At 43.8% G+C, this 14,919-nt stretch overlaps 1 protein-coding gene across 2 annotated transcripts; it reads right to left on the reverse strand.

The window, feature by feature from the left end:
• Nucleotides 1-2,571: 2,571 nt before the first annotated feature.
• On the reverse strand, nt 2,572-14,892 carry eif4eb (eukaryotic translation initiation factor 4eb). Of its 2 annotated transcripts, none has more exons than XM_041953374.1 (7): nt 14,841-14,892; nt 13,584-13,687; nt 6,143-6,238; nt 5,939-6,002; nt 4,653-4,766; nt 3,313-3,452; nt 2,572-3,234 (listed from the first exon to the last, which is right to left on the reverse strand). In XM_041953374.1, exons 1-7 carry the CDS (start codon nt 14,856-14,858, stop codon nt 3,120-3,122), a joined length of 651 nt encoding a protein of 216 aa, XP_041809308.1. In that variant the 5' UTR covers nt 14,859-14,892; the 3' UTR covers nt 2,572-3,119. The 2 variants fall into 2 exon arrangements, with proteins under 2 accessions (XP_041809308.1, XP_041809309.1); XM_041953375.1 differs by lacking the exon at nt 14,841-14,892 and adding an exon at nt 14,634-14,763.
• Nucleotides 14,893-14,919: the final 27 nt, after the last annotated feature.

Below are 14,919 nucleotides of genomic sequence, written 5' to 3' on the forward strand. Positions count from 1 at the left end.
CAAATGGCCCTGGCTTAGATCCTTTAGCTGTAAGGGTATTACACAGTGTAATGTCCTAATTATAGCTGCTGGCAACATACACCATATATATAATGCACATTTCTTTGGTTTTTGCTGTGTAATGTCATTCCTAGTATGCACTGTTTCTCGACATTACTCCTCACCCACCACACTGCCACTCATAGCAACGCACACAAAAAAAAGTTGTTTTGATGTTTTATGCTTTTGTTGGTTGTCTGAAAATCCCTCTTCACCTCCGCACACACGATGCATTTCTCAGCTTGTGCTGCTGCCTCGACGAAGTTCATTTCTTTCCCTCTGAATTGCGAGCTGCCACCATCAAAGTCCCAGATAGGAAATACCCAGACAGACAAGACCGCAGTGTAATCCACACAACACTGAGCCCCTAAATCACTGCCTTTTAAGATGAAAGCCTGCAGGATGCAGACGCATGGCTGTAAACAAATCCATCCCAGGCCTGCCGACCGGCCTTACAAACACCAGTTTAAAGTTAAATGGGGCTGCAGCTCCCTCCAGTGTAAAGTGATGAACAGCAGTAAAATGATTACCTATTAAAACCTGCCTGGAGCCACAGCATCAACAGAAAAGCCCAGTTCAGCCCTAAAACAAGTCAGCAGGATAACATTCCAGCAGTAATAATAGTTTAGGCTTTGGCTCTTTGTGCTTTCCTGCTCTATTCTAGGTCAGAGTTACAGCTCTAAAACAGTTTACTTTGGCAATGTTTCTTCTGTTGGAAGTCCGTTCTGATTTTAGCCTCTCTGATTTCTCCTCCCGGATTATTTCCCCTCTGTCCAACATATTTGAACCGTTGTCTCGCATCAGAGGGTTTGGGATTTTGATAAGCGCCCTTGATTGGAAAACAAGGAGGCCCCGCAGCTACTGGAGCCGACTGGAGGCTGAGAAACTGCGCTCAATTCAATTTAGCACATTGATTGCGTTCATTGCTGCCAAGGTTAGTCTGTCACCCCATTTAATAAAGTGACAGTGTCAGTGGCCTTGTGTTCACCTGTCTGCACAGGCTGGGACATTTGGGTTTTATTAATATTCACAACAGAAAGATTCAACATATTATATTCATCTGTGTTGGTGGACAGTTTCTGTGGACAGTGACTGTTTCAAGGCAGATTTCACTGTGCCATTTTATACTATAATATAATATGTTGTGTTTTACTGAGAGGTGATTGGATATTTATTCAGAGCATGAACTAAATATAATACACCACTCAGTATGACACACAAAACAGGTTGAATCAACACCGCTGAACATAAAAATATATGAACATAATAACCTTTATGAAGGTGGGATGCACTGAAGGGCTGTTTTACTAGACTGCATTCACTTTAACTAGGTGTACCTAATAAACCACTAAACTGGGCGAAGAGTGTATGCACTTTCCATGACGTTCACTAAACAGCTGAATTCATTATCAAAAAGGATGAGACGCATAAAGAAGCAGAGGAGCTATCGGATGTTTCTCATAGGTTTTAATATTCTCGCTACAAATAGCAGTCACATTATGACCACTGAGAGATCAGAGCAGACTAAACATATGAAAAAAAGTGATTTATTGGATTGAAACTGAAGTGTTATGGTTATGGCTATTACTCAATAAATTTAAGGTACCATACATGAGCAAGGTGCTGTTGTTATAAAGAGTAGTGTTATGTTCATTGGGCATTCTCTGCTGTATTTTATCAATGGTCAATTATCCCAGGTGAATGCATCACTTATAGCTGTGGTGGCCTTCATCGCTGATGGAATGAGGGTGGGCTTCAGTGCAGTGTTGGATGGAGCAGGCCTGTTTCGCACATCGCCACAGATTTGTTATACCCCCCTCCCTCCAAACACAACGTGGTGTTAACTTACTGTGAGGCACTTTGTGATGTCTGCTCTAGAAACGTGCTATAAATATAGCGTTCACTCTACTTAACTGCTGTGTTTATCATTTAGGTGCATGCTTGTGCAAAGCATCTCACATGATAGATCAGCTGGCCTTTAAAGGTTACTATCACAACCAAGCCATAGCTTCAACAAGGACCTAATGAAGCTTCTACAGTCACTTAACGCTTCATCAGATCAAGAAGGATCTAGTTGTGGATGATTCGCCTGCTGGCTTAAAGAGTGCCGATCCTCAAGACCGTGATGACATTTGTCATGTTGAAGTGACATTTACAAAGGTGGAAACAAACTGAGACGGGAAGCCATGTAAGGGAAGCCAAAGTAACCTTTTCTTTCAAAGCTCCTTTTCTGCTGACATTTTAAGGGATCTTGGGATGAAGAGGCATGAAGAGCGGGTAGATTTGAATTTGGCACTTGTGTACCACTTTGGCACTCTGATCGCATCCTCTTCAATATTCTTACTTTATACAGTGGGATTGTGGACCATTGGTATGAACTACTGGATGGTCTACTATAAACGTCCTCAACGACTAAAAGTCAATATCCTGCAATGCAGCACCACTTCAAGACAAAAATTGACAAATATCATTCATAAAACGGAATGTACCAATTACAGGTTGCAAAAAAGTATTACACAATTTAACAACTAATAATTGCAAAACCAATGTTTTAATTATATTAACACTCAAATGAATATGAGTCATGAAATACTTTAAAAAGGCTGATTACGTGCAACAGTTCAAGGCAAAAAAAGAAGAAGCATAAAACAAGATTCTAATCTAATAATATGCAGGCAAATTAATAATAAATTAAAAGGGTTTAACGTCATTAAGTATTACAGCAAACCAACAATGCTGTAGAAAACGGGAAAGAAATTTACATTTTTCCGTATTTCAGGATTCCCTGAATTAAAAAAAAAAATCAACACAAGTTTTTTTTAGTAGAGTATGCAGCACTCTAAATCTCATCCACTATTAATACCTCTCATTGTTAGTGTTAAGGAAGATTCATGTTCATCTGTTTTCCATGGGGTTTTTCCTGTGGTTCAGTCCTGGGCAGGTTATGGAAACATTTGGCATGTAGTCCTTGATTAGGTTTTGTCTTCCAGATTGCATTCCGCAGAGTCTTTGCAGCAAAGTAAACATATGCACCAACAACAAATAAGACAAGAAAATGAAAGAGGCACGTAGGGCATTTCTCAAACAACAAATTTGTTCTTGGTGGTTGAGCCGCTTTTGGTGGCTGTGTCTGCGTGAGATTGGTAGCCAATAGTCATCTTCATGGGAAGCCCCAAGCGCTCCTTGTAAACTCTCCTGTTGACAGGAAAATGACACCATTAGAGGATGCGGAGAATGGCATCACCTGTATTTATGAATGTAAGTGTGCCTCACCCTATGTGTGTCACAGCTTCCCGGTTCTCGTAGTCTGATGTCCAGACGGCTATTTTATCTCCTTTTGTGCGGATGTTGACCACGGCTCCACAGACGTCGTCACTGTAGTCGTCAAAGGCCTCTCCAACTAGGCACAGGAGCTGGAATGAAGAAGAGAAAAAAAAAACAAGCTCATGCATGAAACCAGCCTGGACTCGGGGCAAAAATAAAAGCCATTCACAGAACTCGAGCTGACAGAACAAAGTACAAGGATTTGGATGATCAGTCTTTGAGCTCAGCATCACTGGCCCAGATCCAGGACTGTGCATTATGCATCATGGTGCATGGATATCAGCCAGAACCTGGACCTTTCAGTCAAAGATCCACTCACAATATTTTTGTAAGGTGAAGACTGTTTGAAATACAAACTCATTGGAAAACAAGTAACAAAAACTGTATTGAGTGACAGAAAAGGATCTTTTCTGTCACTCAATACAAACCATGTCCAATGTAAGATGGCGACTGCAGTGCTGCTCAGTGTTGCCACTAGTGGCCAGGTGAAGTATAAATTATATTGATGTTTTAATCACTAGTATTGCCACAATGCTACTTCAGACCATCAGCAGCAGAACTCCAGCCTCCTCACACCTCCTCTTTTGTAGGTTGCTCAGAAGACCTCCATTATATAAGTTTCATTCTTCCTGTAACACACTGTATGAGCAGATCTGCACCTGAAATGTCCAACTTCAGGCAGATATCCACATACATCCCACACGACTCAGTTTCACATTTTCACAAAGTGTTCATTAGAAACTGTCCACCATCATTGAATATATTTTACTTCCAGCTTTGCATGTAGTAAAACACTGAATGTTACTGAACCCCTTTCAGCCCAGTAAGACCAGTAGTTCCAGTACAGTCAGCGCTCTGTTTGCTAACTGACGAGTCATAGCTCGATGGATGTCTGTATCCTCGTCAGTGACCTTTAGAGCAGCAGGAGGACTCACCACAACACTGTATGGACGGCAGACTTAGCAGCAAGTCAGCCAAATTTCACTTGCATTGCATTGCACTTCATTAGCATCAGCTCAGCATACAGTCAAAGCAATAATACTTTCTTTTTTTAGTTATCATAGAAGGCTTTGTTGAGAAAAAGGTGATGACATCACTAAAACAATGTGATCTGTGGCTTGCTTCAGGAATGACAGAATGTAATGTGTGTCATTTCAGCAGTGAGACACGTTATGAAAAGAGAGGTACGACTAATTATGGCTGTCAGCAGGTAATAAATGTACTACTTTGGGAAGAAATCAATAATACGATCATTCAATTGGGTAATGAAGCACAGCAGCCAAACCTACAGTCTCCAGCCAGAAGCGGTCCAGGTCTAATCTCCTCTGCTGCTTGTTGAGTGTGATCAGCCAGCGTCCGCCACGCTTGTTCCTCTCGTCCTCCCACATGGGTTCAATGCCATCCTGCAGCAATGGTTCAAATTGTCAATACGTGCCCCAAATCACAGCCCCAAAACCTCTAAACAGCCTTTAAAAAGTGTGGTTTCAGCATGATTTCAATAGTGCCTGCGAGACATTTTCCAGCTCCTCTATGCTCACAGCAGAAATCCTTTGAATCTGGTTAAAAGCTTATACTACTACTAACAGTGCAACAGGTAGCAAGAACTCAAGAAGTGTCCTGTGACGGCTGAAGTTTTGGTTAATGTTGTTTTCTCAAGTTGCATTTCTGCCCTCCTACGCGAGCTCCGCCTCAACATTCACAGCAGGGTTTTGTAAAAAGCTGAATTTTTTCCAAATGAAAAAATGGTAAAACTGAAATTGGGCAGGTGCTGATAAACTAACTCCTTGCTATGAAGACAAGTTAGCTCTTGTCTACAAGTGATCCTGCTTGTGATCAATAAAAGCACACTGATGAAAGACTGCAGTCCTATTTGTTTAGTTATTTTCCATTTATATCAACTATCTCAAATACAACATTGTTAATAGCTGTTAGCCTTCTCCTGCCATTCAACTTAGTGAACATCCACACACGCCACTCATATTCCATCATCACATCTGGTTAAATGAGATGTTTTGATGAGCTCCGAGTTGGCAGAGAGGGATTCAGTCAGAGAAAAACCTCACCCACGTGTGTCTTTGTTTGTCTACCTTCCAGGAATGATGCTGTTGTTTCGACTGAAACTCTTTGTGTTGTCAATTCAATCAGGCACTGTTCTGATTGCAGGAGCGTTTTTCTGTTGGTGTACAGTTCTTGCAATTTGGTTTAGTTGGTAAGCTGGTGATAAAATACTTTCATTTTATTTTCAAATGAATTATTCTTATACGGATGTCAGTTTGAAAAGAAAGTTTGAGATCACCATTTTTCAAATAACTGCCAAAAGATGATTTTTTTTATTCCTGCACTTCCTGTACCAAAGTGTGAATGGTATCAGCTACAACATGTGATTGTCTCATCACATGAACGTGATCTTCCACTTTGAAAGAAATATGTTGTTACAGCCTTTTACACAGTTTTTAGTTCACGAAGGATACTGACATGCAAAAATATTTTTCAATGGTTTAAATTACACTTTAATCTGTATTTGAACGCCTCACTCTCTGCACATTTACATAAATAGTAAATAAATCAAATGTACCTTAAAGAGGGAGTAATCACAGCCTGACATGAGGTTGCTTGACAACTGGATATGGTTGTAGAGACTGAAATGAAGAGAGCACAGCATTTACAAAACATGCTGATTTAACATTGCATCAAAAAACAGTATGACATTTTATTGCTTCAGTCCCTCCATGGAAGGACAGGAAAACAAAAAGACTCAGAGAGATTTATTGCTCCTTACGCCCAGAAATCTTCCACCGTGTCAAATTTAGAGACGAGTCGCAGGTTGGCTTGCCATGTTTTGCTCTTGTCATTCTTGAAGAACCAAAGAGACCATCTGTTGGGCGAAAACAGAAAAAGGAATTTGCATAAATGAAACAAACCCCTAATTAAATACGAGGTAAGCAAAAGTAGCCAAAAGCCATTGTGTTTTGGAGCAAATGAGCGGTGTACGGATGCACCTGCATGCTGCCAAGACAAACTGTTCCGTAAATCAAGCCATCACCTTCTTAGTTTAATTAATTCTCACGCTGTGTTATACTTGTTTGACACTGAATCCTCTAATGGCTCAGCTACTGCCCTAAGCTCTTGGAGTTGAGGCATAATAAAGAAACCTGTGGCTGCTGACACTACTGTAAAGCCATTAGAGCAGCTAGTCTGTCAGTGGGTTTGGAAGGTGTTTTTTAAATGAGAGCACAATCCAAATAAATGTCAGAAAAATTTGAATAAGTTAGCAGATACAACTTTAGTTCCCTTGAGTTGTGCTGTGTAAGTGTAGTAGGTTGAAAATGCTACATGTGTATTTTTTCATTGAAACAGACACCCCCCTAATTTTTTGTTATAATATTTCTAACTTAATCTAACTCGGTTTACACAGTTCTATTTCGTATAGGCTTCGTCCTCTAAGGCTATCGCTAGTGGGTTTATCCCTTGCACGCTTGCGCAGCACTGAAAATGAAACTTAGTCCACGCCCACCTGTTGGTTGGGCCCCACTCGCGGTCTCATCCTGAGTATAAATTGCGTTGAGACCACATAATCGACTCCCATTTTTCTTCAGCCTGCAAGACTAGCACTGAACTATACAAGAGCGTAAATTCCTTCTAGATGTCTTCCAGACAGGGTGGCATCAGGATTTGCCCGGCCTGCCAGGTCGGGTACATCATGCCCTTCGACCTGCACGCCCATTGCGAGTCCTGTCTGGGCCCGGAGCACGCCGGCCTCGCCTTGGTTCAGCAACCTTCATGCCCATGTTGTGCTCGCCTTCCTGAAGCAGAGAGGCAACGGGGAGCGGACACTCTCGTTGCCGCTGCGGAAGATCACTGGCCAATACGTGAGCTATACTCGGTCGAAGAGGCTCTGAACATCCTGGACCCGCCTGAGAGACCAGAGTCGGACGACTCTGCTCCCTCTATCGCCGGATCGGCATGCGGGTTGCCCATTTCCCTCTTTCCCCAGATGGGTGAGCAAGGGTGTGAGGGCGTCTTGCCTGGGGAACGCCCAGAGGACTCTGGGGTCCCCACCTCCGCCACCAACGCCCTGCCATCGGTCGGCGGTCTCGCCCGACTGCTGCCAGAGATTATTAAGACAGCAGCGGCCTACAAAGACCTTAAGGTCCCGATGGCGCAGGAGACTTCCTAACCAGATGACATGGCGGGCGACCTGCCCTTGACCCAGTCGGCCAGGCGCGACGCTGTATGGCCACGTTTCCCCGCCATTGTTAAGTACCAGGAGGGAGCGGCGGCGGAACCCCGCTCTTTGAGGGCACCGGTGGCCACATATGTGCCTTTCACCAAGGTGGAGGGCTTCACTGATCATGGTTTTACACCTGTTCCTGCGCTGGAGCCAAATCTGACGGCTTTTTTCGGAGTCTGTCAGGCCAGCACTGTGGCAGGTTGACACCCTGTCCTGCCCTTGGCCAAGGACCAACTGACTTGCCGCTTAGCTGATCGCGCTCATCAGTGGGCCTTCCAAGCCTCGGCAGCGGCCAACAACTTGTTGCTGCTGGCTTTTTCCCTGACCAAGCTGGCCCCCCGGTCTACGACCAGGTCCCCGGAGGAAGCGTCGGAGATCAGCAAGGCGGCCACGGCATAGCTTACTATGTGCGCCTCAATTGCAGTCTCTCAAGCCAGGATCGCCGTGTGGCTGACCCAGATTCATCGCCACATTTGGCTGCAGCAGTCCTCTGTTCCAGAGGCAGTGAGGAAGGATTTCTTGGAGGCTCCTGTCAGCCCGGACGGGCTGTTCGGGCCTCAGTTTCATGAGATGGTGGACTCTATGAGGTCTGCGGCGGAGGAAGCGGAGAGCATTCGCCGTCACGTCGGCTGGGCTCGACCTACGGCTCGCGTCCAGCGCCCCTATGATCAACGGCGGGACATCGCGATTGGCGCGATTCCCGGCAGAGACGCCCCCCGGCGTCCCGGATGCCGACGGGATCCGGTAGCAAGTGTGGGTAAGGAGCAGCCTCTGGAGTCTTCCAGTCGGCCCTTTCGATCCGAACCCCCATGGGTCACATCGGAGTGCACTCCAGTATATGTGACGGCGGCGAGGGCTTTGTTTGCGACACAGGAGAACGCACAGTGCGCTCTCTGGTTTTCCCTGAGCACTCGAGATGTTCCTCCGCTGGGGGTAGACGCATTTGCGCATTGGCCATGGCCGAAGATGCTCCTGTATGTTTTTCCCCCCGTCCCGTTGATACCTCGCGTCCTGGACCGAGTTTAGGAGGAACAGCTGTCAATGATTTTGATAGCCCCAGAGCGCACAGGCACGTCATGGTTTCCATGTCTACTGCGGCTACTGTCAGGTTGGTCGTGACAGCTCCCGTGGTGCGGAGATGCTCTCTCTCAGGCAGAGGGAGAGATCAGGAGCTACCCGGTAATAGGGCAGTGCTTGTGGGCTTGGCCGCTGAACGGCACCATTTGGAGAGATTAGGTCTCTCATCGGACGTGGTACGCACCATTCAGGGCTCCAGAGCTGCGTCCACTCGGGCATGCTTCACAGCCAAATGGACAGCTTTTCAGCGTTGGTGTGTTGAGAGGGATCAGGACCCTATTGCGTGTCCGTTGCCTCATGTTCTTTCTTTTTTGCAAGGGTTGGTGGACAAGAATCTGGCTTTCAGCACAATTAAGACATATGCTGCGGCTATTTCGTCTTGTCACAAGGGTTTCGGCGAGAGGTCAGTGTTTGGCCACCCCTTAGTGAAACGGTTTTTGAAGGGCGTGCGGAGGTGCAGACCAACGACACGCCCCAGTGGGGATGCCCCAGTCCCAAGTGGGACTTAGCACTGGTTTTACGTGCGCTGGTCAAGGCTCCTTTTGAGCCGTTGGATCAGGTTTCACTCAAGCTGCTCTCGGGCAAGACAGTTTTGCTTTTAGCACTGACATCTGCGAAAAGGGTTGGTGATCTGGCTGCTCTCTCTGTCCAAGGAGACGGTAGCTCAGCTGTTTTGCGAACTAATCCGGCTTACATGCCGAAGAACATCGGTAGTTCCTTCAGATCCAGAGTGGTATCTTTGGAGAGTTTTTTTTCCTCCTCCTCATAACTCTGAGGAGGAAGCCAGGTCTCACCTCCTTTGTCGGGTGCGCGCGTTGTCTTGCTATGTTCAGCGCACAGCTGCGTTGTGCCGCTCTCAGCGTTTGTTTGTGCATTACAGAGAACGTTCTTTGGGTTCTCCTCTGTCTGCACAACGTCTGTCGCAGTGGCTCTGTGAGACTATCGCACAGGCCTATACCTCCGGTGGATCCACCGGAGCGCATCAGAGCGCACTCCACCAGAGGGGTCTCGTCATCCATGGCTTTGCATGGTGGGATGTCAGTAGAAGACATTTGCACTGCCGCTTCTTGGTCTTCTCCCTGTTCGTTCGTTCGTTCGCTTTTACCTGCGTGATGTTTCACGTTTCTCTATGACTCATTCTGTTTTGAGTGTTTTGTCAGAATGATAGATGTCAGGTTTTTCGTCTGAGTGCTCTTTTCTTGCGCACGGACGCATGGAGAGCTGCCCTTTTTCCGCTCTTCTCCTGTTCACTGGACCTTTTTACGGTACGTAACATTTGTCCTTAGCTCTCAATAGCAGGTTCCTATGTTTTTCAGCCTCATTCCACATGAGAAATATTCTGTTTCATGAGGTGACATTATGGTGCCTGTTGTGGTTATGTATGCGCCACGCATGACGCACCGACAAGGCAAGGTACGTTATTGCTTCTCTTATTGTGGCAAGCAGGGTTTTTTGCATGTGCTTGTGGTACCGAACGGACCCAGTGTGGCATGGACTATATCCTGCTTCGCCCTTATCCCACTAGCGATAGCCTTAGAGGGCGAAGCCTATACGAAATAGAACGTCAGTTACGTACCGTAACTGCAGATTCTATGAGTATAGGCACAGCCATCTAAGTCATGGGCCCCACTGGCTCTGTAGACGGCTGAAGAAAAGCTGTTATGGGAGCCGATTATGTGGTCTCAACGCAATTTATACTTTATACTCTATAGGATGAGACCGCGAGTGGGGCACAACCAACAGGTGGGCGTGGACTAAGTTTCATTTTCAGTGCTGCGCAGGCGTGCAAGGGATAAACCCACTAGCGATAGCCTTAGAGGGCTGCACCTATACTTATAGAATCTGCAGTTACGGTACGTAACTGACGTTTTCACTTTACGTCAATACCACAATATGTCAGTAGATGGCACTGTAACGCCACTGTGGATCCATTAGGGAGACTCTAGATACGTGCTCTGCTCACATGCAGCTCAGTATTAAACGAGCACTGGCTGGAGCAAGATGCTAACCTTTGGTCTTCTCTCCTATTAATCCACAGGTACATTCAAACTTGCTTTTCTATGATCAGCTACGCTTAACATCTAATGTTAGTTGTTTTTGTCAGCTTGTGTCCTGGCCGCGGCTGCCATTTTTTCTCAATTATCTCTGTGAGTTTCTGTTTTCCAGTGTTTTACAAGTGTAAGTTACAGACATTAACTTTAGGTAGCCCGAGAAAATGTGTTGCAAACATTGTTTATGAGTTAAAGCCAGTTAGCCGAAAGTAAATTTGAGAGTCGCCATATGTAAATTAGTTTCACTTCCGGCCGCTCATTAACGAGTCGTTGTCGCGCCATTTTGTCAGACAGTTCAGTACAACGCTAAGACAGTGTTATGTAGATGTTGCACAAAGGTTCTGTAGCCATTATATCAATGTTGTCTGAGTGTAATTGTATGTGTTGAAGAATGAGTGAGTATGGGTGTTTATGTTAAGTGTGTGTTTTGGGTAATATTATTTTTGTACAGTTTCATGTTTTAGTTGAGCCAGTTCTTATCTATGTGAAATATAATTTTAATTATTTTGAGTTCATGTACACATAATTTACTTTAGACCTTATGTCTTATATGGTTTATTGTTAGTTACATAGATTTTCTTTGTGTAACTTATTTTAGTGTGAATGTGAAAAATGAACTTTAAAGTGACATGATTGAGATGTAATGAGTTTCATGAAGTATAGCAGTATTAAACGAGCACTGGCTGGAGCAAGACGCTAACCTTTGGTCTTCTCTCCTATTAATCCACAGTCCAGATTCTTGTTTTATTGGCTACACAGTGCACCCTTGCCTGTGTAACCTTTGCTGCCGGTCCAGATTTCCCCTAGGGCTGGTGCCGGTAACATGCATAGCAGCACGTCTGATAAGCAAACATGACAATCCAATAGTCGGTAGGCTTAAATTCATGGAAGACTTGTGTGTGTCATTTTGCACTTGCCTGGTAAAATATTTAAATGTTTCATTTTAGGCCATAATTAGAGGCGGCATATATTAGATGGACATTTACAGGGTGCTTCTTTGCCTTTCAATACGTGCTGGGATAGTCTCATGCACCACATGACCCGACAAAGAAATAAGCAGGTCAGTAAAATTAATGCATGCTAATTGGCTAATGTTGTTTGACCTTTACTAGCATAAATTAGCTGGATAATTATGTCTGAGATAATTTACTGATTTATCCAAACTGTTTAATGGTCAACTTGTGTGAATATTTTACCAACAGACTTGAACCTATGTACTGTATTTTAACCTCACAACTGAGCTGCAAAACACAACTTAAGTGTTTAGCATCAAACTGTTATTGGCTGACAACTGATTGGCTTTCTGTTCGGGTTTGGCTTATTTTGACCTTTTTGCCAACAAATATTTGTGTGGATTTTAAATATACATAAATGATTACATTACAGCGTATTTGTATTCAGCACAGAAAGGATTTGAAACCTTTCTGAGAACAGACTGAGAGGAAAAGACTGAAACACTCTGGACAGGTCACCAGACCACAGACAATCACAGTCTTACTGTGGGGAAATAAAGTCTCTGGTCCAGCAGACTGCATTTGTTTAGACTGTGAGGGAAAATCCACTTTAAAGCATGAAGAACAAGAAAACACAAAGACAAGAGCAGGGCCACTGCTGACCACTGAGGCGTTAACTAAAGGCACATTAAAATAAATCATTATATTATACATAATATATTCTTACATGTCATTAAATTACTTGCTGGAACAAGCTCAGAATTAAAAAAAATTCTCAAAACATAATCAGTAATTTCTTTTCACATAAAGGGGCATGCTGGCTTGTGTTGTAAGGTAAAACCTCTTAACTGCAGTCCATTTACCGTAATTTAGCTTTTTTTTGAAGAGCCAAATTGAAAATGGATGTTTCATGAAGTAACTACAGAAAAGTATTTTGTACTTTTACTTGGGCTTTTTGACAGTGAATTTTGTGAATTGCTCAGCTTCCTCCTGGTGAACACAGGGTTCACTGTTTTTGGTGAATGGTCAATTCATGTCTTGCTTTTACTTCCATATGAGTCGTCCGGTGAGACGCACGAGTCACACAGGATCTTCATCTTTCCTTTGAAGCTGATGATGCACATGTTTTTCCAGCTTCACATTTATACAGCTCCACGCAATAACAACTGGGAGAATCCCAGCACAACCAGGGGGTGATTAGATACTGGTGTATCTGAACAGGGTATGTGATTTCTCTGTCTCTTTGTCTCAAAGGTGAAACTCTAAGCAACAGTTGTTTATTTCAGTTACATTCTGGCCCAATCAAAGTGTCAATCAAAGCCCTCTCAATTCAACAGGCAAAACAAAGCATTCCATGTCTGATGGAAGTTTTACATTCTGAGCAAAGCTTGATTTTACACTATCTGTGACTTCAATAAAAATGGCAAATAATTATTTCAGCTAAAATTAACTATTATTTTTACTACTGTAGACCAATCATTAACTGTTCAGTCAATGCAATCCAAAATAACAGTGACAAAAATCCCTGTGACATGTTCTGAAATATGTTTTCATATGTTTAGTCAGACCCATATTTGGATTTTCTGCTAGATTTAACCACTAAAAAGGTTAAAAACAATTTGATTATTGTTGGTGATTCATTTTTGGTCAATCCACTCCTTGATAAACTGAAGAACTGTGCAAGTTCAATTACACTGGTATGAAACTCTAGCCATCCATTAACAGGGAAACAGCCATCTGTCCACCGACATTGGAATGACTGGTTCCTGATCTAGTGGGTTATATAGCTACATAGTGGAGCCTACAACATTTTGAAAAATGAAAATCTGAGGTGGAATATGTGTGTGAAAAGTGCTTGCTTCGATTATACCAGCTCTCTCGAGTCCATTTTAAGCTGCAGAGCCTGACCTGTTCTGGAGGGGGTGCTTGATGTAGGAGTCTGGGCTCACAATCTCCTGTCCGGCCTCCTCAGCTGCATCTTCGTCAGGGTGAGTTGGACTTGGGTTGGTTTCCTAAAAACCAGGCAGAAAAAGAGTAATGCTGTACACATGAGGGGTGTGGGCAGTGGCTTCCTGTTCCCAGTTCAGCAGATCACACTTTCTAGTGTCGGTCTAACTGGAGAAATCATCATGACATCAAACCTCTTTTTTAATGACTATTGACTGAATAGGTAAACCCTTAAGACATGGCATAATTAACGTTAAATAAAGCACTTTTTTTTGAAAGACCCGACCAGTCAAACAAATAAGTTACTGTTGCGAGTAAATAACGTTATCGTCCAATAATACATTCCGTGACGGGAGCGTTCACAAGTGAAACCCGATATGAACATCTGGTACACATTTCACTGTGACGTGAAGCTAAAGTTTGGCTAGCTAACTGTACTGCTAACGTTTCGTGCTGCTGGCAAGCAACTTTCTTGTCAAGTTATTGTAGCTTCACTGTTAGGCACGGCTGTAAAAGTACACCATGTAGCTTCCATTCATCTCGCTTTTAATAATTCACTGTTCGGGAGAGCCCGTCAACCCAAAACTCGACTCAGTGTTGAACTCCACATGCATTTTATACACCGAATAGTGTTTTATTATTTTTTAAAAAAAGACAAAGTTGTCACTTTGTCTGGCTGTCTTACCGTCATCAAGCTAGTTTCGCGTTAACCTCCGCTAGTAAAATGAGTTAACTAGCTAACTCTGCAACGTAGAGGTCAGCAGGTAGCACTGTCAACCGATTTTGACAGTTCACAGTTTAGCTACTAAACAGCTATTTGTACTCAGTAGATTATTCCGTTACATGCCGAATTCACTGGTAGTTCATTATAATCATACTTGTTTTAAGTAATTGTTACTAGCCTAAGCAATGCCGAAGTAACTAATGGAAATTGGTGTGGTTGTCCGTAAAGGTGAATGACACCTCGGTTAGCTTGAACGTCAGCCTTAAAGTTGGGAGATCTCCACTCACAAGCATTCCTCTTTTACGCTTCGGTCGTGGCACAGAAGACAAACTTGAAACTAGACAAAACAGCACCTGTGACTGTAACAACGGTCGACTGCCTATTGAGGACTAATGTTTAAAGTTGTTCACAAACTTTTAATGTGAGCTCGCCCCGGAATTAAAGCAAGAGGCCCCCCAAAATGTTTTGATATGCTCTTAGGAGAAAGTGCTCACCGGTTCGGCGGTCGCCATCTTACAAATCTGTGTTAGGAAAGTTTCTGTTGATTGGATCGAGCTGCACAACGTGACGGCT

The sequence above is a fragment of the Chelmon rostratus genome, chromosome 15 (assembly GCF_017976325.1).
Source record: "Chelmon rostratus isolate fCheRos1 chromosome 15, fCheRos1.pri, whole genome shotgun sequence".
Taxonomy (NCBI): domain Eukaryota; kingdom Metazoa; phylum Chordata; class Actinopteri; order Chaetodontiformes; family Chaetodontidae; genus Chelmon; species Chelmon rostratus.

Excerpts from the sequence above, each read along its gene's own strand:
- eif4eb (XM_041953374.1), bottom strand. Across the intron at positions 6,239-13,583 it reads AAGCACCCCCTCCAGAACAG|ATGGTCTCTTTGGTTCTTCA; the intron begins GTCAGGCTCTGC and ends TTCGCCCAACAG. Across the intron at positions 3,235-3,312 it reads GAAGCTGTGACACACATAGG|GAGAGTTTACAAGGAGCGCT; the intron begins GTGAGGCACACT and ends TCCTGTCAACAG.